We start from the raw sequence: 25,243 nt of genomic DNA, 5'->3' as shown, positions 1-25,243 counted from the left end.
CAACCAATTACATTCAAAATGGAAAGCAACTCAAGCTTTTCCTTTCCAAAGCGGCATCTGTAAAAAGGGGAAAATATGAATGTGGAGAAATATGAAGTGCAGTAGCTACTTCTAGATACAGAGTCTAATAACAAAATCATGACAACCGTGGTGCAAGCCAAGAAATTCAGTTCAGCTGGTGGAAGAATTTTACTTTCTTCTTAAGTATCAAGTGCATTTTTGCAGTTCACACACACTTTAGTTATTGCTCAATAACTATGAAAAAGAACAGGAATACTTTCACTTTAGTTTTATTATATTATATAACAGATCTGCAACTACAGCATATTTCAGCCAAAACATTTTTTGTATTCCAAACTCTTAAAAAACTATCTACATTAATCATTTTTTCTATTTAAAAAAAAAAAATCTACCTAGCATACCAATGCTGCTACAGCACTTGAAAGGGTGCATTACTTATGTATATTCTACTGTAAATGTAATTACTGTTGTAGTCATTGTTCTTTGTTTCCTTCCACTCTGGTGCTTTGGCTTCAGGTTTCAAAAAGTTTGTTAAAAGCTGTTCCAACTTCTGAAATCATATCAGATGTAGTCATTGAACGTCCACATTTTTGAAAGGCTTGGTTGTTACATTGCCTTGTAAGAGAACAAGCTCCAAATGCAGCCACTAGAAAAGGATTTTGACTAAAGGAAAAAGGAAAAAACGTACGTTAATTTTCTTTAAACACTCTTACACAGGAGAACCTTGCACAATCCCAGAAGGTAGTGGCTTATGAAGATGGAGGGTTGCAGTAAAAATTAAATCAATCTGGAATACACTGCTGTCTTGTTACTGAATTTAGCGTTAACATAATTTATATGCATGAAAGAATTAGTAACAAATCAGAGATTCTTCAGTGCTTCCATTTACCTTCTCGATGCTTACATTTTCTACAGTTATAAGAGTTTCTCAGTGTTAGAGTGAAGCACATTTATCCTTATTTACCACCTTATGCTAGTTCTTACATTTCCATATTACGGACCCTCATCAGGCTAGAAATCCCATTGTGAATGTTTCTCCCCTCAAATACCCCCCTTCCCCAGTGATATAGTACTCAATTATATGAAAAGTAATATTAGGACAGAAGGACAAGATAAAAACAGGCTTGTTTTAGTGTAATGGGTGAGTGCTTAAGTCCATTCCTATCTTGTATCTGTGTACTGAGTTTCTTTTTCCTGTGGGGGGAGGGAGGGCTTTATATTTGTTACTACCTATTCTCCCCTTCTTCTTCAAGCGTTTGCTCATGTCCATTCCAAAATAGGTGAGTGCTCACCCCGAGCAGAGCCGCCAGAAAGTTTTTCCCTCAGTGGCATCTGTCAGGTTAGTTCTGGTACCCCTTGGAGTCATGTGCTCATACCACTGGAATAAAGGGGCCTGCCACCCCCTCAACTCCTTCTTTCCACCCAGGACAGTCATTGGAACTTCAGTTCATCCTGGCATTCCCCGCAAGCACCTTGCGCCGTGGACTTTGTTCTAGCACCTGTACATAGTTATTCGTAGTGGTTGCGTTCCAGGTAGTTTGTCAGTAAGTTAGTTAAACTGGTGGACCAGGCTTAGTGTGGTTAGCCCTTCCACAGCACTGGGACATGCCTCAGTGCCTGGGGTTTAAGCTGTGTGTGTCATGCGATAAGCTGATGCTGGTTAGTGACCCCCATTGCAGCTGCCTCAAGTCGGTGGGGGAGGCCCACGTGCAGGATCTGTAAAGGTTTCAGGCCCTGCACTAAGAAACACAGGGACACCAGGCTTAAGCTCTTCCTCATGGAGGTGGTACTTCATCCTTCCTCAGAGCCAAGCCAGGCCAACTTGGCACCAAGTACTTTGGGCTCAGTAAGAAGCATACCAGCTTCTCTTAGACAGATGCAATGCTGTTCTGCTTCTCTGGTGCCAAGGAAGGACGTTCCTTGGACTTCTTGGTATTCCCAGCCCCGACAGTCATCCCTGGTGCCAAAGACGACCACTCCTGCAAGGGACTCTTGACACCGCTCTCCCTATCTGGTACCAAGAAAGCAGCAGAAGAAAACTGACCAGGTGTGATCCCCAACACAGAAACACTGGCAGAATATGACCTGTGCTGGGCCACTTGGAAATACCTGCTCTTCGCTTGGTGCTATTGACTCCGGCCTGGGAAGGGCTCCATTGCGTCTGGCACGTTTGGACTCTCCAACAAGAGAGCGCCCTTGGACAACTACGTTGGTGTTACCATCCAGGCCTGAGGCAGCAAGGGAGAAGCCATCACTCCCAATTCTGCTGTCCCCCACCATTTGGGAGTGGTCAGTGGTGGCGCAAGAGGCAAGAGCCCTCACAGCACCAAGACCCCAGGTGCCGTAAAAGGGGAGAGGGGCCACAATGGCATAGCACCAGTCTCCTCCCTCCCAGCGCTTCTCAGCCAGCACCAGTGAGCACCTAAACCAGTTCGGTTTCAGAGTAGCAGCCATGTTAGTCTGTATTCGCAAAAAGAAAAGGAGTAAACGGGATACAATTAATTTAGGCTTGAATAAAGACTGTGTAATGACCCATTCGCTCCCAAAGTAAAACTATTTCCCCATGTTTATTCCCCTCCCCCCACTGTTCTTCAGACGTTCTTGTCAACTGCTGGAAATGGCCCACCTTGAAAATCACTACAAAAGGTCCCCACACCCCCCCACACCCCGCTCTCCTGCTGGTAACAGCTCACCTTAAGTGATCACTCTCATTACAGTGTGTATAGTAACATCCATTGTGTCATGTTCTCTATGTATATAAATCTCCCCACTGTATTTTCCACTGAATGCATCCAATGAAGTGAGCTGTAGCTCACAAAAGCTTATGCTCAAATAAATTTGTTAGTCTCTAAGGTGCCACAAGTCCTCCTTTGCTTTAAACTAGTTTGGTTAGCCTAAACTAGCCAGGGAGCAGAGAGAGCCATAAGCATGGGTTGGCCAGCTGAGCTGCCCCTAGAACATTATAGGGGCTGAGGCCCAGCGACATGAGCCATTAAACCTGAGTCCTTTTCCCTGGCCCACATGGGGAAGGTAGGGAAGAGAGATGTTCTGAGCTGGGCCACCTGAAGGACACCCCAGGAGGCAAGACTCAGGAAGATGAGGCACTAAAGCTATAAGCTCCTCCTTTCCCTGGCACATACGGAGAAAAGGAGGTTTTGAGTGGACTGCCTAGAGCAGTGGTGTTCAATTTGTGGACCCCTAAAAAATTTCAAATAGATGTGCAGACCCCTTTGGTGCAACTAATTTTCAGCAAATGAACTGGTCTGTTTCTCTCTAGACTTGTCAAATTTCAGCATTTATAAAGTGTCTGACTATTCTGCTGCTAGTTCTGTAGCAAGTCTTTGTTCACTGATACAGTGAAAGCATAACTACAGACTACACTGACCTCTGTGTGCATACTGGATAGCATCCACGGAACACTAATATAAGAACTAATTTCACACCTGAATGTCAGCAAGAAATCAAAGTTATTTTTTAAACTACCAGGTTTTTTTTTTAAAAAAAGTGAAGCCAAACAAACAAGTTACGGCTGACAAAATGTAAGACTGAAATTGAGAAGTAAAACGGAAATCTGAAGAGCAAACAGTCAAAGATGCAGAAACAAAAAAGTCATTCTTTAAATAATAATATCACAAGCAGAAAGCCTGTGAGACAACTAGTACGTTTGCTGGACTAGAGGAAATAAAGGGAACAATTAAGATAAGGACATTGCAGAGAAATTAAATTGATGCAAAGAAGTCACCAAGGATGATATTGGGGAGATACCTAATCAAGATCTACTCTTTTCAGTGAGTGATGATGATTAAGATATTGGAACAAATGGATTAAAAAGTAACCAGTCAGAAGGATTAGCCAAGGAAAGGTTACTTACCTTACAGTAACATGAGTTCTATGAGATGTTTTGACTCTATGGGTACTCCACTATAGGATGTGCATGCACCCATGTGCTCTTGACCAGAGAATACCCAATAACGTCCACAGGCCTGCACCTGTGCAGAGCAGTGCCTCATGCTTCCTTACAAGGGCATTTAAGGAGGTGTGGACCCACCGCCATTCGTTTCCTTTTCGACTGCAAAGCTGAAGACTCCACAGCAGATGGGAAAAAGGGCGGGAAGTGGAGCACCTATAGGGACAAAATATCCTGAAGAACTCAAGTTAGTGTGAGGTAAGTAACCGCTCCTCCTCCTTTCAGTGTATGTCCCTGTGTATGCTCCACTGTAGGGGACTCTCAAGCAGTATCTAATTGAAGAAAGGAGTGCTGAGGAGCCAAGTCCAGGACCGCTTGGAAGACTGCCAAAGGTAGTATCATCCCTGGAAGCAGGTGAGTTGGCATAATGCTTTGCAAAGGTATGGATGGTCTAGCAGCAGAGCTACAGATTTCTGCTGTGGAAATTTCTTTCAGAAGAGCTAGAGATGTGTAGTGGGCCTCGTGGAATGTGTTGTCGCTCTCTGAGGGGGCTGCATACCTGCAGATTCATAAGAGTTTAAGATGCAGCCTGAAACCCATTTAGATAGAAATGACTTATCTCCACACAAAGGTTATAATTTGGAGAGAGGATGAAGAGAGAACCTCAGAGATCTGAAAGGTCTTAGTCCTATCAAGGTAGAAGGCACAGACCCTTCTGACATCCAGTGTGTGAAAGCTGGTCTTCTCTCTGGAGGCATGTGGTTTGGGTAGAAGACTGGTAGGCAAATCTCTCGGCTAATGGGATATTCCAAAGAAATCTTCAAGAGGAAATGAGGATGGGGATACAGTGTGACTTTGTCTCCATATAAGATGGCATATAGTGGGTCAGCCATAAGAATGCAGAATTCTCCCATTCATTTGGTTGATATGACAGCTATGACAAATGACGTCTTAAGGGGGAGGGAGAGGAGAGAGCAAGTAGCCACTGGTTCAAAAGGAGGCTTCCTCAGGGCATTAAGAACCAGGCTGAGGTCCCACTGAAGGGCCGGAGGAAAAAGGTTGTGAAGACCCTAGAGGAATCTGGCTGAGGTAGGATGGGCAAAGACTGAAGCCATGGATGGGTGAGTGGGAGGCTGTAATGCTGGCCAAAGGCACTTTAATTGAGCTTACTGATAGCCTTTGCGTCTTTAAGTGTAAGAGACAATCCGTGATCGTAAAAAGCAGGACTCAGATGGAAGAGAGCACCAGGAATAAAAATATTTCCACTTCTGAAGGTAAGTTCTTTTGGGCACTAGAGGTCTCTTACTGGATAGGAGGACTGTTTGAACTGCAGTAGAACAGGTTAGTTCCATGCTTGATAACAGGAGCCAAGTTGTCTGATGCAGAGAAGAGGGGCTGGGATGGAAGTGGGTCCCTAAATTCTGTAACAGGAGATCCTTCCTGAAGGAGTCAGAGAGGAGTTGCAACTGGGAGGTGAAGTAGGTTTGAGTATCACACTTGTCTTGGCCAGGCCAGTGCTATGAGGATGAGCCTCACTCTTTGCTGACACAGTTTGAATAAAGTCTTGAGGATCAGAGGTGGAGATGGGTTAGGCGTACAGCAAAGTAAGGTGCCACGGTGTCATCAGAGCCTCTCCCAATGAATTGCAGCCTTAAGCCCCTCTTGGAGAAGAGAAGGTGACATTTTGCATTGTCCAAAGTGGCAAAAACACTGCTGAGACATCCAAAGTCTGGAAGATGCTGCGGAAGACAATGTCTTTGAGTTCCCATTCATGGTCCTGCCAGAAGCGTCTGCAATTGCAGTACGGAAGCCTGGTAGAGAGACTGCTGAGATTTCTATCTGATGTGAGATGCACTAATTCCACAACCTTAGCGCCTCTGCGTAGAAAGACTGGGATCTTGCTCCACCCTGTCAATTGATGTAATACATCGCTGCCCTGCTGCTCAGAATTACCCTGATGGAATAGCCCTGTATAAGAGAGCAGGCAAGCATACCATACTGCTCTTAACTCCAGGATGTTGATATGGGGCGTAGCCCTGGATATAGTTCGCCCTGCATGGTAACCCCTTGAAGATGGGATGCCTGTTCCAATAGAGAAGTGTCTGTTGTCAGAATCTGTGTTGGTGGAAGCTGAGAGAAGGGAGTTCCCATGGAAACCTTCCAAGGGTTCTTCCTATGTCAGGGAGTCTAGAATCTTCTGCGATAATGTGACACTTTGCAAAGGCTGTGTCTGCTTGGAGTATACACTGATCTTAACCATGTTTGAAAACATGCGAGATGCAGACTTGCATGAGGTTCTACAAATGTGGAGGCTGACACGTGTTTCAAGAGTTGCAGGCAAGTCCTTACAGATGTTTGTGGACTGCACCGTACCATCAAGATTAGACTGGATAGTGTGGAAAACCTGTATTTGGATAGGTAGGCTCTGGCTGATAGGGAGTCCAGGGTAGCGTCTTTATAATGTTGGGTTTTTTTTGGTGGGGGGGGGGGGGGGGGGATTGGATTGCAGTTAGAATAGATTTCTTGTAACTGATGAAAAGGCCCAGAGGTTGGAATAGGTGGTGCTTTGGAGGTTGCCTACTGAAGCTGTAGGTCTGACTGGCCTCTGATCAGCCAGTTGTCCACGTATAGGAATACTGCAATGCTCCAGTGACAAAGGCAAGCTGCTATGGCTAAGAGGATCTTTGTAAAGACCCTTAAGGCCATGGAGAACTCGAAGGGGAGGGCTCAATATTGGTAATGATATTATCCTATTACAAAGTGTAGAAAACACTTGTGGGAATGGTGGATAGCAAACAAAGCAGACATCTTGTAGGTCAAGGGCAACAAACCAATCTTCCAGATCTAGGAATGGAATAATGGTGGCTAGAGTCACCGTTCCAAAATGCTGTGCAAGGATGTAGTTGTTCAAATTCCTGAAGTTGAGGATTGATCTCCACATTCTGTGCTTCTTGAGGACTAGGAAATAGCTGGAATAGAAGCCTTTTCTGACAAACTCGAGTGGTACCAGTTCTATCGCCCCCAATAATAAGAGACTGTACCTCCTGTTGTAGGGGCTCCTCATGAGAAAAGACGAGGGGGTTCAGTGGAAGTGTATGGTGTAACCCACTTTGATGACCTACAAAATCTATTTTCTGAGGTGATGTGTTCCCAGGAAAGTAGAAATTGGGGCAGGCAGTTTCAAAAGCTAGGCTGGATGGAATGATTGCACCACATAGAATGTGGTGGAGGAGGCTGCTCGATGCCCTCAACCGAGGTTATTAAAACGGCCTCTTAGAGGGAGGTGCAGACTGGATAGTTGTAGAAGCAGGTGGACTTCTCTTTTGGGGTTTCGGCCTTCTCCTGAAGGGCTCCACGGTTTGGAGAAGGCATGATGGTATTGAAACAGCCTGGATTGCTGAATGGTTTGAGATCTGCTAAAACATATTTATGTTCCCAGAGACCAGAGTGTTGCCCTGGAGTCCTCAGGGTGTGGAAAGAGTCGTCCAGGTGCTCAATGAAAAGCTTGTGCCCTGCACAGGGAAGGCCGTCTATGGTGTTCTTCTCCTTTCTCATGAGGCGAGAAGACTGAAACCAAGATGTTCTTCTCACAATCACAGTCATGGTCATGGATTTAGAGGCCGTGTCATCAGCATCTAGAGCAGCCTGCAGACAACTAACTGGCCTTCAGAAATGAGGGACAGAATTTGGTCTCTCTGGTCTTGTGGCAGGTGTTCAATAAAGTGTGTGAATTTTGAGTAGTTGTTGAAATCCTATTTCCATCATCAAGGCCTGATAGTTGGCAATCTGAAATAGAAGAGCCAATGATGAGTAGTACTTCCTGCCTCGTAAGTCCAGTGTTTGGACTCCTTATCCAGAGGAGAAGGTCTAAGGCAAGTCTGACTGTTCCCTTTGCTGGCTACGTCCACCCTGAGGGAAAGGATGGGAAAAAGATGCTCCATTTCCTTAGGTGAAATATAATATTTTTTTATCTGTCCACTTACAGGTGGGTAGAACTGTGGCAGGTGTTTGCCACAGAGTGTGAGTGGGAGTTAATAGTGCCTCATTAATTGGAAAAGTAATCTTTCCCTTGGGATTGATGTTAAAATACTCAAAGAGTGCTGGGACTCCTGGCCTTCTTCCATGGGGATCAGTAGGGAATTTGCCAGGCACTTCATGAGGTCCTAGAAGGCCCTGAAGTCATCAACATATGATGATGGCAGTGGCATAGTTGCCTCCTCTGGAGAATGAGGACCAGCTAGTTGAGGAAGAGAGGCCTCTTCAGTCTGTGATTCTTGCTTCTCCTGTGTACCATCTAATACTGACAAAGTGTGTGGTATTGGAGATTGGTTCATCAGTACCGGAGGGTGATACGGTATTGCTGGGAGTTGAAGTTTCTTTTTGCATGACATCCTGAAGAACTGTTCTTCAAGGCGGCTCTGTGCTTCTAGCAGGCACAGTGTGGAGGGGGAGTCTTGGGGGCAGTGTCACCAAACAGTCATAGTCCCAAGACATAGGAGGTTTGGTCAGTTCTGGGAGACCCTCTTCATTAAATGGGCTCATAGAAGCATGATGGTATGGTATAGAAGTGGAGTCCCTGTACCAAAAATCTCACAGTTCATAGTATCATCCCCAGAACTAAGTGGGGGGCAGGCCTCACGTATTGTTGCCAATACCAAAAGACTGGAAGCTCAAGGGAGAATTGGCTCGCAGGCACCAGGGCTGTATTGGGGAGGGGACTGTGGTAGACCTCTTTGAAATGAGGGACTCCAGTTCATCTGGAACTACGAGGTGCTGTGTGGACAGGAATCTGGAACGCGATGGAGGGCTATGATAGTCAATGGCAAAAGCTGGGGTCAGTACCAGAGTGGATATCAGGAAGTAGCTGGTGAATGAAAAGTTCCCTGGATCTTCTTGGACCTCGGAGTTATGGTAAGATGATGGTACCTGAGCATGTGGGGTAGGTCTGTGTGTGTTGCGATGCTGAGGTGTCAGATGGTACCAATGAAGATAGCGGCCTGAGAGTAGAGGGCTTGTCCATGTGGAATTTTTTATGCAGTACTGGTGCCTCAGTGGCATCCTTTGAGGGATGCGAGGTCTCCTGATCAGTCTTTTGGGGTGACACATCCCCTTCTTTGTTTCCCTGCTTGGGAAAAATATGCTTCTTTTTCCTGAAGGTCTTGGTGTCGAGGGCTGCTGACAAGGTTCCAGCAGACACTGGAGTTGCCTGAGATGTTGAGGCTGATGTACTGGGGCAGGGCAGGGAAAAGACACATCTGGAGCTAGGAGGAGTTCAGCATAGTCTCCCTGTCTTTCTTGGACTTGACTTTGAACTCCAAGTAGACCATTGTCAGGAAAGAGTTAAAATGTAGCTAACAGCTAAGACAAAAACCGCAGAACAAGCACGAATGTTTCAATAAGCATTCAGTAGCAAGGACATGGACAACTGTAAACAACTGATAAGCTTATATGGTCAATGCCCGCCCAGTAACTCAGCTCTTAGAAAAATGCTAACCCTCCCTTCAGAGCCCGCCAGATATCTGTAAGAACTAATCCCTACTTCCCCACCCTGCCTCTTTCCCCCACAAGGTAGCCATGGATGCTTGATGCAATAGGATGACCTCTATACATACGTACTTCTTAGTTTTATCTTTGTTTGGGGTTCTCTCGACTTGTAACAATGTCTGTCTCTGTATGTACAGATAAATGCAAATGAATTGATAAGAGAATGTATATAACTGGCCACTATGGCACCATGTCTTTGAAGCTGCTTGCCAGTCTTCCCGATACCATGAATAAAGCCCCTTCAGTATTGTCTGTGCTTGCCTGATTCTTGGGGAAAAGAATCTTTTTGCCTAACACCGTGCACTTCAAAGGAATGTGGGATTCATCCAAGCACCTCAGGCAACTGGAATGTCAGTTGCTATAGGGAAAAGACCTTTGGCAGGTCTGATAGGGTTTAAACCCAGGATTTTAGGCATAACCAAGAGGATCTAGACACTAACTTCAACTTCTAAGGGGTCAAACTACTCCCTCCGCCTCCCCACCCGCAGAGCACAACCAATAAAATAATGAAATAAAATAAGTAAAGATTTCACAGGGAAAAGGGAGGAAGCTGAAAAGAGCTGACACCAAATCGCTCTGACTTGAACAGCAGGCAGTTAAGAAGGAGCTGAGTAGTGGCGGGCACACGCCTCCTCATATGGCCTAGTAGGGAGACATGAGGCACTGCTCTTTACTGGTGTGGACCCTTGGACGCTATTTTGTATTCTCCGGTCAAGAGTGCACGGACGGGCACGCACGCATCCTACAGAGGAGCACCCATAGAGACATATACTCAAAGAACTAAGAGTTCTCAAGAAACAGAGTAAAATGGCTGAGCTGCTTCTAAAAATATGCAATCATTAATATCAGTTACTATACTTGAAGGCTATGAGCAACTAATATTCTAACTATTAAAAAAGAAAAAGGCACTAATGGTGATGGTAGGATTTACAGACCCATGATCCTTACTTCAGGAGAATAAGTAGAAATGATTATTAAAATTAGAATAAAAAAACCCACCTAGATGAAAATGATAATGGGAACAAATAACTGGTCATCACTGTGGATAGTTCACTGAAAAACATCTTCCATGCACACTGGTGGTCAAAAATAGCAAACAATATTAAGATGTATAAAGAATGTAAAAGAAAAATAACTGATAATTTTATAATACTCAGAGTCAGTGGTATGCCCTAACCCAAAATACTGTGTTCAGTCCTGGTCATCTTATCTCAAAACAGATATAGTGAAAACAGAAGGGGTTTAAAGGGGGGGTGATGAAAATGTCTCTAAGCATACAGAAACTGCTACAAGGAGAAATTAAAAAGACTGAGACTCTTTAGGCAAGACACATCATAAAAAGTATATAAAATAACATTTAGTATACAGCAAGTAAATGGGATGATCCTATTTACTCTCTCTCAATATAAAAACTAGGGAACATGCAATTAAATTTAAAAAGGCAATGTATTTAAAACCTACAAAAGGAAATTCTTTAACATAGTGCACAACCTGTGGAACTGACTGGCACAATACACCATTGAGGCCAAAAGTAGAGCAAGTTTCAGAAAAGAATTACATAGTTATATGGCTAATGAGACCATCTCCCGTTCCTAAGGTCATGGAAAGAGAGGGAAAGTTATTCCATAATTGTGCAGGATTTTTTGTGATTTCCTTTGCAGCAGCGCCACTGGCTACAGAAAGGATATAGAACTATATGGACCACTAGTCTGATCTGATAGGAATTATTATGTATTCTTAAAACAGCTGGCAATGACCTTTTATTTTAAAATGTTTTATTGTGAACCCAAATTACTTCTGAGATTTTGACGTAGCCAAATTAAATGTTTAAGTACCTGTAATTGGTTTAGTTGATTCTTCAGTTAGTCCGTTAATATTTTACAATTTATACATTTATAATTTAAATGACAAATTACAGTTGTAGAATAACCTGACTGAACCAACACAATTCATCAATACACCACAGAGAGAGATAATAAAATTATATATATTTGTATATTATTGAGATTTCACTGCTGTACAGCAACTGCCATTTATTTAATATTACATCTGATATATATTCTGCCTATGAAATTCATTTTAAAAAACACATGTTCTGGTAAATAAATATTCTTGGAAGTCCATTCAGGTTTGCATTCCTTTTCTGCCTTGTGATCTTGAGCCATTCTCAGAATCAAGAGACAGTTTGGCTTCATCAAAACCAGAACTATTACAATGGCTATTGTCTACTCTACAACACGACGTTTGTCAGGGTGATCTATCCCAGTGCCCCAAATTCAGATTGTGTTTCTTAATAGCATCTCTACAGGAGTTGCTGTGAGGAACACGGGCTAATATGAGCTAAAAGAACTAATGAAATCATACCCATTAGTTTTTTCTGGTCCAGCAAGAAATGCCCAGTGTGCCAAGACTCCAAGCGAACCTGAAAGAAGGTCCCCTTGTCCGCCACATCTTCGGCTGCTTCCTTCATGACTGCATACAAGTACTACAAAGAAACGAAAAACAAAGGGTCACATATACTTACCTTCTGTTTACGTGACATACTACCAGGGCTGTGAGGGCTGAGGAAACACAAGAAACGCAAGGTATGCTAGAAAATTTCTTCTCTGAGGAGAGACATTGTCAGGTTAGAATTTACTTTAAAGAAGACTTCATCTCCCACTTTTAAAAAAAAAAACATCTTTCAATGATTAAAAGCAAAATCATGTAAAAATAAAACTTATCAAGTATGCAGTTTACTTTTTCCATTTCTCTCAGAATGGAAAATAGACTCTGCATCTAGCCAATTTCATATGTAGGTTTTCATGCACTATTAGATTGTATTACCACAGAAGCTCCAATAGGACTGGGTCTCCACTATATGAACCATTGTACAAACACAAAGCACACCATAATCTCTGACCTGAAGAGTTTACAAATCTGAGAAGTGAGTTACAAGGACAGAGCAGGGGAAAGAAATATAATTAGAAACCAACCAACCAACTTGTAGTGTTTGGGTTGTAAATACTGCTTGGATTTTTTTTTTTTTTTAAATAAAACCTACATTGTGGGCAAAATTTGATCCAAGTATCCCTTTCAAAGGTCATAAATAATTATCAAAACACTCAAACATCTTATGGTATCTGCATTAACTGTCCCAATAAAAGGAGGTAGGCAATTTTTTAAAAATTAACAGAAGATTAGGGCACAGAAGATTTCTGGGTCTCTTAACACACTGTAAATTCTCAGGAGAAAGATGCTTTTGAAAATTTTACCCACTGTCCTAAAAGTCATTTAGGAGCCAAAGTCCCATTGAACATTAATGAACCTCAAGCACTTTGGAAAATGAGACTAAGGTTCTTCTGAAATTTTTACTTTGTGTGCATCATATAGCGGACACCATATAAATTACATTAATACCCACTCAGTCTATAGAGACAATGCTTAACATGAAATGACTGTGAGAACAATTTTTTTTGTAACAGAACCCCTGTAACAAGTTTAATATCGGAATCCAGCATCTATCACAACCCTTCCCACAAAAGGTTGTCAGCAAAACTAACTATATTTTATAAGAATGAGGAGAAATTATTTCAAAGCGCTGTTAATGTTCTGTTAATGTAGGTATAGAAATTTAATTTTCCCATTACCGTAATTTCTGCAACTTTAACTTGGCCACATTGCCTGTATTTAGAACTGTTTATTTTTGCCTTTCCTTGTGAAGTGTGTAATGAAATAGTTCTGTTTGTTGTTAAATGTAAGAAACTATACAGTACATGCACCCACAGTCATGTTATCACCATTGTAGAAGCCACCTAGATGATAGAGCACTGGATTGATAGTCAGGAGACCTGGGTTCAAATCCTGGCTCTGCCACTGGCCTGCCAGTGACCACGGCAAGTCATTTCATTTATCTGTACCTCAGTTTTCCCATATATAAAATGGGAATGATACTTACCCTCCCTTTTATAAAGTGCTTTGAGATCTACTGATAAACTATATAAGCAATGGGTATTACTATTTTTATAAATGTTAATTGTGACACCTTTATGTTGCATTACTTTGGGGAGGAGCAGGGGGGAGAGAGGGAAGAGATTGCCTGTGCTTAATAGGTTCCAGGTAGCATTTAAAGTTATTTTCTTATGGAGGTGGGGGAAGGGGCAAGTTCAGACCTTTGCAACTGAGATTTTCTTCTGTTCTTTGTCAACAGTGTTACTATGGAAAGGTTAGGTCACAGTATTAGATTTTGCATTTTTACTCTGAAGGCACCCAGGTTCATGAAGTGAATTCAAGATAGTATGAGCATGCAAATAGTTTAGCTGTAATCTAACTCCTACTGCCCACAGGATCACTTTCCTCCATTCACCACATATTGAGCTGCAAGGGCTCACAAAGCAAATAAAAAGAAAACAAAATGAATTCAGGCACATCCCCTCCTCCAGGCAAACAACCAGACTCACCCTCTTCTCTCTTTGGGCAAGGGTCACAAAGTCTCTCCCAGATCCAGAACAAACAGAATCTGTCCCAGCAGGGAAACAGTTACTTGGGACAGCAACCCCTGCTCCAGTTCTCCAAAGTCTACCTCTGGGTCCTGGCCTTGACTTCCCCAAGATCCCTGAACATTATTGTTCATCTAAAATACCTGAGCTACTCTCACTTGAATTTTCTGCAAGAGGAATCACTGAGCCTTTTTATTTAGAAAGTGGGGCAATTTACATGAAAAATTGGGGAAATTTATTTGCACATCCTTAAACAATAGCATATAAAATCCAGTTATCACAATCACACCCTTTCCAGGTCAGCTCTAAGGCTGTACTCACTCTCTGTTGGTGGGTGTGGCAGAGAAATATACTATGAGTCTCCCTCTCTCCCCTGCCAGTTGTCTCAGCAGTAATCCATTTGGGCTCATCAGGCCAAGCAACTATGCTTTGTTGGTATCATCAAGAGGGCATGGATTCATTAATCACTAACAACATTCTAGCAGATGCCACCACAACATGCCCGGAAGTTAATTTTTCAATCACTCCTGCCTCCACCTTTCCTCTACCCCCGCCAAGACTAGGTTGTGGATGTGTTTCTCAGTGTGTACCATGTGTGTCTCAAGTTTCAAAGGGCAGAGGGTTTTTTTTTTATTAGCTGTGTGACAAAGGTATATAGTTTTGGGGAAAATCTCTCTAATTCTGCTATTCTGAAGATAATATCTCACAGAATTTTCACTGGAAGGTCTTGAACTCTTGGCAGGAGGCAAGATGGAAAATCCTCTGTTCAAAGCTTTTATTTTGGCCATCTGAGTGGCAGCTGAGCACAAGCCCTGCTTATTAGCCGTGTGTCACCATCTGCCACTACCTCACAGCTCCTTAGCCTTCTAGTCAGTTCTGAATTGTGCAGGAGGCAACTGCTCTTCAAACTAAGCCAATTATAAAAGAAAACTATAAAGTAAAAGATTTCTGGAAGCCTCATATGTACACACCACCTAGAGGGTAAACAAAAGCAGACTCCCCACCCCCACCATAAGCAGAGATGATGGGGCACAAATCAGTGAGGAAGCTTCAAAGAAGCAAAATTCCATGTATGTAATTTAAATAATGGGAAAAAGGTACTATCATCCTCACAAGAGTCTTAGTCTTGGAGACTCAGTAACTCAAGATATGTTTCAAGATAAAAGGTTGACACACTGCAGTAAGCGCATTGCAAAAAGGAAAAAAGGCTGATGACCAGTATTAAGACCTGTGAACTTTTTAAATTAAAATAAATAAAAAAGAATGAAATACTTCCAAGCAACAACAGGCAGCATAAACTGACAGACTGGCAGAGCCTCAGACGATATGTCTTTGTGATGCTTTTCCAAAAATTTGGCCAGTTCAGTTAGAGACCTCTTTGACCTTCCCCAAAGGAACTGTAGGGCACCTTGTCTTGGAAACAGGTTCTGCAGTACTAAGAATTTAGATCATGGCTCTTTCCCAGAGGCCAAATCTAAGCAACAGAGCTTTGTAAAAATGGGCAGGGGTGACCATGTGGATGACCTTCCATATACCTTGCATGGAGCAGTGGCAGCTAGTGGCAATGGTGCTGGTCCATCACAAGATAGAGGTGATAAAACTGTTATTAAATGACACAGAAAAGAATTCAATAAATATTTCTGTTCTGTGTTTGGAAAGAAGCAGGATGGTGCACTTGTATCATACAAGGATGAAGTACTTTCCAGACCATTACAGAAGATATTAGACAAGAACTGCAAGGCATAAACATATTAAAATCAGCAGGCCTGAATAACTTGCACTTGAGTCCTAAAAAAGAGTTGGCTGAAGAGATCTCTCACCTGCTGATGTTAATTATAATAAATCCCGGTATACTGGGAGTACTTGTGACACCTGAGAGACTAACAAATTTATTTGAGCATAAGACTGAAAGAAGACTGGAAGAGTGCTAATGTGCCAATATTCAAAAATGGCAAGCACGATGATCTGGGTAACTACAGGTTGGTTAGCCTGACATCAATCCCAGAAAACATAACAGAAAAGCTGATATGGGATTCAATTGATAAACAATAGGAATACAAATTAATACCAGTCAACACTGCTTTATAGAAAATAGGTCCTGGCAAAGAAACCCAATTCAATTCTTTGGAGAGATTGTAAATTTGGTTGATAAAGGTAACTCCATTGATATAATAAACTTAGACTCCTTGTGAAGTGTTTCACTTAGTATATCAAGACACTCATTATAAAACTGGAATTATACAACGTTAATGGAGCTCTTGTTAAACAGATTAAAAAATGGGCTGACAAATCTAAAAAAGGAGTTGTCAATGGAGAATCATCATTGAATAGGGTGTTTCCAGTAGAGCTCTAGCTATAAGCTCAACGCTATTCAACATTTTTATCAATAATCTGGAAGGAAATATAAAACCACTGCTGATAAAAATCTGTGAATGACAGAGGTTGGCAAAAAGGTAAATAATGAGGACAGGGTAGTCATATGGAGCAATCTGTATCTCTCTGTAACCTGGGCCCAGTCAAACAAAATGCATTTTGATACAGCCAAATACAAAGAATGCAGGCCACACCTACAGAACAGGGAACTGCATCTTGGAAAGCAGTCACTCTGAAAAGGAGCCACAGTGGACAAACAAACAAACATGAGCTCCCGGCACAATACTGTGGCAAAGTGGGCTAATGCGATCCTTGGACCTATACCCAGGGGAGAAGTGAATAGAAGTACGGAGATTATTTTACCTTTGTACGTAGCACTGGTGAAACAGATACTGGAACACTGTGTCCAGTTCTGGTGCCCACATTTTAAAAACAATGTTGAAAAATTAAAGGAGTACTTGTGGCACGTTAGAGACTAACCAATTTATTTGAGCATAAGCTTTCGTGAGCTACAGCTCACTTCATCGGATACATGCTGTAGCTCACAAAAGCTTATGCTCAAATAAATTGGTTAGTCTCTAAGGTGCCACAAGTACTCCTTTTCTTTTTGCGAATACAGACTAACATGGCTGCTACTCTGAAACCTGTTGAAAAATTGGAGATGGTGCAGAAAAGAACCACAAAAATTATTTGAGGGATAGAGGAAATGCCTTACAGTGGGAGACTCAAAGAACTCAATCTGTTTCTGATCAAAAAGATGATGAAGAGGTGACTTGATTACAGAGTGTAAGTACATTCACAAAGAGATAACAGGTATAAAGGGGATTTTTAGCGGAGAAAGGCATAACAAGAACCAACGGCTGGAAGCCAAAGCCAGACAAATTCAATTTAGAAGTCAGGTATAAAATTTTAACAGCGAGGATGATCAACCATTGCAACGAACTACCAAGACTAAATGCCTTTTGGAAGATTGGCTTTAGACAAACACAAGTGATTGAGTTCAATACAGGGATAACTGGGTGAAACGTAAAGGCCTGCATGATACAGTAGTCAGATTAGGTGATTTAATGGTCACCTTCTGGCCTTAAACTATATGAGTATATGACATGAGATGATTTGGAGCAAAGACGATCAGTGGTTCAATTGGTCTAGTGGACCTGGTTCATTTCCTGGCTCTGCCATAGACTTCCTATGTGACCCTAGGCAAGTCACTTAGTCTCTCTTGTGCTTCAATTTCCTATCTATAAAATGGGCATTTCCCTACCGCACAAAGATATACTGAGGTTAAAGCACATTAAAAATTGTAAGGTGCTCAGATATTAAGAGGGCACATTAGATAGGAACCCTCAGGCCCAGCTACCATTGCCAAAAAGTTTTGAACTGAAGAAGTTCCTATACTGTAACACAATGGGTGCTAAAAACCCAGAGTGAGACTCCGGTGAGGATGCCATGCTTAGAAAAAAGAAAAAAAGGTTCTCAAACGTTCCAGAAATAATTTCATCATTTTGCTAATATCAAACATGGGTAATTTCACCCTAAAAATCAGGAAGTTAAGTGAAAACAGGAGGTTATAAGTGAGCAGTCTTACTTATAGCACTTGCTGTTAAGGGCATGATATAATCGGAAAAATCAAAATGCATGGAAATATTCAACACAGCAAAACTCAGGTTATTCATACTATGCCATCAATGCTTGATTTTTAAATGTTAATCAGAATGATTAGGTTAATTTTAGATATTCATGTTCATAGTTTTCTTTACTTTTATTTATTCATATTTTAAAATGTGAGATATGGGCAAGTTCTAGCTATGACCAAATGCATAAGTAACACTGGTAAAGATAATGACTAGTGTAAAGATTTAAAGTGAAATATGTATAAGGAGGCTGTAGACCAAGACATGAATTCAGAGTTCTGCTGCAGCTCACGAAAGCCGATGCTCAAATAAATTGGTTAGTTTCCAAGGTGCCACAGGTCCTCCTTCTCTTTTTGCAGATACAGACTAACACGACTGCTACTCTGAAACCTATTCCTGATTATGCTTGTCTAATTCCTGTCTGTAACAGGTCAGGCAAGTCACTTAATTTTCTCTGTGCTTGTTTCCCCATCTACAAACTGCGCATAATGCCTCTTACCCACCTTCTTAAAGTAATCAGAGATCCTCAGATGAAAGGTACTGTAAGTGCAGGTCTCACATACTGTCTGGCCCCAAACAGAATTATATTTCTTCCAAATGTTTCTCTCAAACAACATCAGTTTTCACACATAAATCTTACTTGGCCGCTTCGGATAGCTATCAAGGACCATTTTGCTTCATTAAATGGAAGATTCAGCTTTAAGAAAGTTATTTCAATTTGAATGAAATCCTCAATCAATACATTTATTTGACCTGGCAACTATTAATACTAAATGAGTAACATTTTAACCTTTTCTGTTTTGCAGGTTGGTCCACAAAGGAATCCTGGTGACATGCCCCAGCATGCAAAAGAACGGCGATATAAATGCTAATGACTAGGGCTGGAGTAATCACTCTAGTGATGTGGGAAAGGTAAGCTGGCTTTTATTTAAAGGGTGTTTATACTGTTATATTCCCTAATCACACTTAAAATTTAGCTAGGTCCTTGAGTGTAAGATACCAGTTGTTTGAAAGTTAAAAAAAAGTCTATTTCACTTTAATTTTCCAGTCATCTGTTTCTTTGATGGAGGCAGGAACTGAGGAGCTGCTCTGATGGCAGGTGGTGTAGAACAGTGCCAGGGAGACTACAGGCTGTGCTCAGAATGTATCTTGAACCAGTGCACTGGAACTGCAATCTCTCAATCAGGTCTAGCTTGGGGATGCAGAAAGGGAACAAACATCCTGTCCTCTGTCTGATTAAGAGAGCAGAAGAATCTATTGGATGCTCGAACATTGCAAAAGCAGCCAAGCAAGACAGGGACTCTAACAAGCAGCTGAATAGCCACTTATCCAGCCATAAAGGGAGTAGGGGGAGGATGTGGGACCTTTAATTCAAGGCCTGAGTGGCACTGGACTGGCTCTCATGCCAGAAGGTGGCTTTTTAACCTCTGTTCAATAGCAAGACATTCCCTTCACCTGATGCTTTCCTACTTTCTTATACACATCTCCAGGCAGTAGGAGAGGAACTGGAGAGAGTAGCATGCTGCTGCTACCTACTAGTAGAGGGAGGCTTGGGGAAGAAGCTAGTGGCTACTTGTCAGAGACTCTCTCTTTTCAAGCAATGCTTTGAGGAGAGAAGCCAGTAACTGATATGGGGCTGGAGAAAAACATAACAATTCATTTTAAAAGTCAAAATACAGACACCTCAAGGACCTAACTAAATTTTAAACTTGTTAGGAACAAAAACTGGTATAACCACACTTTATTATTGCCCAGTTCTCCAAAGAATAATAAAAAGAAAACCTTAGAGAGCTGTGCCATATTGAATAAAAGCTGACTTACCTTTTCCCCTTATGCTGAGTACTCACGCCTGCCCTGATCAGTGATGGTACTGATATCACCTACCAACAGAATGGTGGGGCACATCTTTGTAGAGCAGGAAGTCAACAACTGTAGACCAGGCTATAATGTAGAATTGCAAAAGAAAAGAAAAAAAAGTGTATAAAACTTAATTAAAAGCCTTGCCAATTACGTTCACTGGGCAGTTGGCAGTGCATACCTGAAGTTGAGACTTTTAAAAACATTACAACTCCTCTCACTCTCCAGAAAAAACAGTAGAGAATTATTACTGGTTTCTCAGAGAGCTATGTATGTGAATAAACAATTCACAGATCAAAAGGGACCATTATGATAATCTAGTCTGATCTCCTGAATAACAGGCCACAGAACTGCACAAAATGCTTCTGCATCAAGCCTGTATGTTCTGTTTGAGCTTTAGCATATATTTTACAAAAATATCCAATCTTGATTTAAAAAGAAATCGAGTGACTGAGAATCCATGAAGTCCCTAGGTAAATTATTCCCATGCTTAACTACCTTACTGTTAAAAATGTGCCTTATTTTATTCTGAATTTGTCTATCTTCAGCTTCCAGTCACTGGACCTCATTATGTTTTTTTCTGCTGGATTAAAGGCCCCTACTATCAGAAATCTTCTTTCCATGTAGGTACTTATAGACTGTGATCAAGTCATCCTGTGACTTTCTCCATGTTAAGCTAAATAGATTGACCTTCTTTAGTCTGTCACTCAGATTCAAATACCAAAGAAAAAGGCTACTTGTGATGACTATATTTGCCTTACAATCATCTGAACAGAAGTATGCAATTAGCCAATGTAAACAATCGATAAAAAACTAATGCTATCTACAGTTTTCATTGCTAAAAACTAATGCTATCTACAGTTTTCATTGCTACAGGCAGCTGTATCCTCAAAGCTTTCCTCTGTACCAACTAAGTACAAAGTAGCCTGAAAGCTTTATCTTCAAAATTCCAACTTTTACCTTTTCTGTAGCATATTCAGATTTAGTTTTTAAATTTTTTCACTAGATGTGTAAGAGGTAAGGGATGAGGTCCAGAAACTGCAGCATTTAAACAATAAGGATTAGTGTGCTAAATGCACAAGCCGAAGCAATAGATTCCTGGAAGGAGAAAGGTAAGGGATAAAGATTGTTGGAAGATGGCAACTTTAAAAAGTACAAAACCTTTCAGAACATGGAAGTGTGCCTAAGGCACACTTTCCTAATCCGATAATAGGGATTTTCCCCAGACTGGAATCATCATGTGTGTTGTCTCATCTGATGTAATTTTTTTATGAAGCAGCAGAAGTAAAGACTAAAGATCTTGGAAAGACATGGTATGGAGATTGGTCCTTAGGTGCAGCACAAAAGCAACAAGCAGTGTCTCCTCTCTCAATGCAATTTTGAGAAGCAGTTCTGTGGCATCAAGATGCCTCTTAACATTGCCAGAAGTCCCCAGACTCAGTTGGTTAATCTAAAGAACCTCTGTCAACAGGAGATGCACTTTGCAAACTGAATATTTGTATTGGTTATAACCTCTTCCCAGACACGAAAGACAAACAAACATGGACGTTTGTAACAGACATCATATCCTTGTATTAAGCCCAAGACCTGAAGACTGCTTTTTTAGCAACGTCAACAATGCTGCCCGAGATGTAAAAGGACCCAAGAAAGGGAAGATATTGAATATATGGTCTGATGGGACCAATATAACAAGTAAGGGAAGCAACCTAACACAGCTGGGCCTCAGACAACACACATAATGGCTTGGCAATTGAAAAAAGTTGTTTTTTAGAATGAAAAACAAAATGAATGGCTATACAACTATGAAAAAATAGTACTCCATAGAGCCAGAGAAAGGGCCGGGGGAGGGAGGAAGAGAATAATTAGGAAACCTCAAAGACACCAAGCCTGCTCTGAGCTCACTGCACACCTGGTGGTCAGAAGGCACTGGAGAACAGTTGGGGCACTCCCTCTTTTATGGCCTCTGAATCCTGTGTGAGGAGAGAGGGTGGGGGCTGAGTGGCCCCATCTTCTAGAAAATTCTGAGGAGGCACTTATCCAAGGAGTGGGGAGCTACATAGGCAATTTTCAAAAGGAGAACAGAGAGCTATTCCCCCACTTTCCACCATCCAGGAAAACACCTGTATGTAATAAGGAAGCAATGAAGAAAAACAAATATTGCAAAAATCCTACATTGTTCTAAAACACTGTTGGCAACTAACACAGGACAGCCATACACTGGAAGTCAGGATATTCTGACTTCCGACAGTGTATATATAAAATAACTGTTAAAGCGGCATATACACTTGTCTGAAATTGATAGTTCATATCAGCTCCTGTTAGACCTCAGCTATCTCGTTTGTTATGTAAAACATGGTTACAGTCTCACAGGGGGATTACAACATTGTTTGAATTAATTTTCTATTGATTACTAGAAAACTTGGCATCAAGCAAACAACTCCTTTTTTAAAAACTGCTAAGTAGTAATTTAACTTTTTTAAATAGAAGTTTTAAAAGGGGCAACAGTTATCTACAAAGAATTTAGCAAAAATGTTGCTAAGTCTAAAGTATGTGGCATGTACATTAAGTCTAATAGACATGAGTGATGTATATCACTGCCTGCAGAGTTGTTGATAAAGAGTTTACAGATCTACATAAGACGATGGGCAACATCACGTGACGAAGCAGCTGATGGAGCCATTCAATACATCTTCATTCCTCAGTCACATCAATACGTAGTGAAACAACTAAGTTTCCCTTGAGTAAATACATCTGGAACTAGTTTGTTAATACTTTGAACTTATAACTGCACTCCTTTCATCTGAGGATTTTAAAGAACTTCACAAAAATTAAGCTTCTCAACACGCACGTGACATAGATAAGTATTATGCCCATTTTAAAGACGGGAACAAGGAAGTTAAAGGACTTGCACATCAAAGCCACTAAAAATCACACACACTTTTTAAGCATCAAGCTTCAAAAGATATCTAAAGTGCTGTGCAAAAACGTATCAGTCAATCCTTGAATCAAATGAATCAGCTACAGCTGGACCACAACTTTAAAAAAAAAAATCATACAGCTGAAGACTTCACTTACCTTTTTCTCCATCTGAAATAAGATCTCGTTCTCCTTTCTGAACAATTGTCAAATTCCCCATGGCTTGACTGAGCCGTAACACACATCCATGGTGATCATTGCTATCCACAGGATCTCTAAGCTACAACACAAGAATTCCATACAGAATAATTCATTTTACCATTAATGCAAAACCAAACAATTTAAGCCTATGAAAAAAGATTTGTTATTCAGTCTTTCTATACTTTTTTATATTCTTTCCATTCATCCATTTTGTGCTGCCGAAAAAGAAAATGGTTATAAAAGTATCTTTTTTTTGCTTGCTTTAAGGATGTGCCAAGCAATGATCCAGTGTTGTCATGACAACTATCACATGCAGATTTACTTATCCCCACGATGCTTTTTACGTAGCTAAGGAACAATATGAAAGTTTGATACAATATCAACAAATATTTTTTGAAAGATGAAACAAACACATACTTATGTATCACCAAAAAATTAATCAGCAGCTCACCATAGCTTCATAAAGTCTGCTAAACTCCATATAGTTTGGAGTAAGAATGGCTCGCTGGTAACCTTGAATAAGAGAGGGTTGTTGGGAAATGAGCCACAATCCATCCTGCAGAAGACAGTTAAAAAAAGAATTTATTTAATAGCTTTTTAAATGTCAGACAAATAAATGTATGAAAAAAAAATACTTACAGCATCAATGACAATAGGAATTCCTTTGACCTTGGCTTTTTCTATAATACCCTGCAAGAAATGCAAATGATTTTAAGACGCTTGCTATGTTAACTCCCAAAAGATCTAAATGAAATTCAGCAGTTTATTTCAGTCTAAAAAAAGCTGCCTAAGGAGTCTGGTCACACAGATCACCATTTCAAAGAAAAAATTAAAAACATGGTTAGAGAAGACACTTCCATATCAAATTTGTGCATTTTACAGACAGAGATATCTTCTAATTGCTAGCAATGCAAATTTAGTAGGACGTCTTAAAGATAAGCTGTACTCTTTCTGGTTCACATTTAACCAGCAGCAATGGAATCCTGCAACTGAAACTAGGATAATATTTGTGTTGATGTGTGAATGAGAAAATAATCCAATTCACACTCCCATAGCTGTACTGGCTTCAAAATGCTAATAAGTAAAATGCAGTAAAAGAAAAGGAATAAGATGATGACTAAATAAGTTCAGGAAATATATCTGCCGAGCAAGACTGTGTTAAGTTTAGTCACTTTTCTGACCATAACCACACTGTAATACGACTGTGTTAATAACATACCTTGTGTGACAAGACAGACATGAAATGATTTTACACTAGCAGAATGAGTTTAGAAACAAACAGGAAGGGTGGACTTTTATTTGCAAAAAGAAAAGGAGTACTTGTGGCACCTTAGAGACTAACCAATTTATTTGAGCATAAGCTTTCATGAGCTACAGCTCACTTCATCGGATGCATACTGTGGAAAATACAGAAGATGTTTTTATACACACAGACCATGAAAAAATGGGTGTTTATCACTACAAAAGGTTTTGTCTCCCCCCACCACACTCTCCTGCTGGTAATAGCTTATGTAAAGTGATCACTCTCCTTACAATGTGTATGATAATCAAGGTGGGCCATTTCCAGCACAAATCCAGGTTATCATACACGTTGTAAGGAGAGTGATCACTTTAGATAAGCTATTACCAGCAGGAGAGTGGGGTGGAGGGAGAGAAAACCTTTTGTAGTGATAATCACCCATTTTTTCATGGTCTGTGTGTATAAAAACATCTTCTGTATTTTCCACAGTATGCATCCGATGAAGTGAACTGTAGCTCATGAAAGCTTATGCTCTAATAAATTGGTTAGTCTCTAAGGTGCCACAAGTCCTCCTTTTCTTTTTGCGAATACAGACTAACACGGCTGTTACTCTGAAACCTTTTATTTGCAAAGTTTCTTGCAACAAGTACATACCAGTCCAAAAATAAACTGTCTCTCTGTCCCCTCATTAATCACTGAAAGGCAGCAGTGATTAATAAAAGCTTTTAGAATGTTGTTTGTCGTTGGCTTATGCACTGACGCTTGAGGATTTAGATCTCCCCCCTGCCCACATATAATGTAACAGGGAATGTTATCTAAATGTCTAATAATTTTTTTTAACCCTACTAAGCTTGTGTTCAGATTATATCACACCGCCATGAGCGCCACAGGTTAATTATGTACAGTAAAAACTGTGTTATCAGAAGTGCCGGTTAATAAAGTGCTGGATATCTCCCAATACAAAATCAATCAATCAATCTAGTAACTGACAACCTCCATTTCCCCAATGTGCCGGATAACAAAGCTTTTACTGTATTGTGTAAAAAAATATTTTATCATCAGTTTTAAATTC

General features: G+C 40.9%; 1 protein-coding gene across 11 annotated transcripts in view; it reads right to left on the bottom strand.

The window, feature by feature from the left end:
• Nucleotides 1-274: 274 nt before the first annotated feature.
• NAXD (NAD(P)HX dehydratase) overlaps nt 275-25,243 on the bottom strand; it is a 72,212-nt gene continuing 47,243 nt past the window's right edge. For 8 of the 11 annotated variants that reach the window (XM_073349808.2, XM_073349792.2, XM_073349783.2 and 5 more), the window contains 5 exons: nt 23,571-23,621; nt 23,383-23,487; nt 22,890-23,010; nt 11,837-11,957; nt 275-684 (listed from right to left, as the gene is read on the bottom strand). In XM_073349808.2, coding sequence (XP_073205909.1) covers nt 534-684; nt 11,837-11,957; nt 22,890-23,010; nt 23,383-23,487; nt 23,571-23,621 — 549 coding nt within the window. In that variant the 3' untranslated portion in view covers nt 275-533. Of the gene's footprint in view, nt 685-10,471; nt 10,549-11,836; nt 11,958-19,778; nt 19,899-22,889; nt 23,011-23,382; nt 23,488-23,570; nt 23,622-25,243 lie in introns of those variants that run through there. The other 3 variants (XM_078853577.1, XR_012159579.2, XM_073349769.2) reach the window with 3 other exon arrangements.

The sequence above is a fragment of the Lepidochelys kempii genome, chromosome 1, assembly GCF_965140285.1.
Source record: "Lepidochelys kempii isolate rLepKem1 chromosome 1, rLepKem1.hap1, whole genome shotgun sequence".
Lineage (NCBI taxonomy): Eukaryota > Metazoa > Chordata > Testudines > Cheloniidae > Lepidochelys > Lepidochelys kempii.
This window is presented reverse-complemented; position numbering and strand designations above follow the sequence as displayed.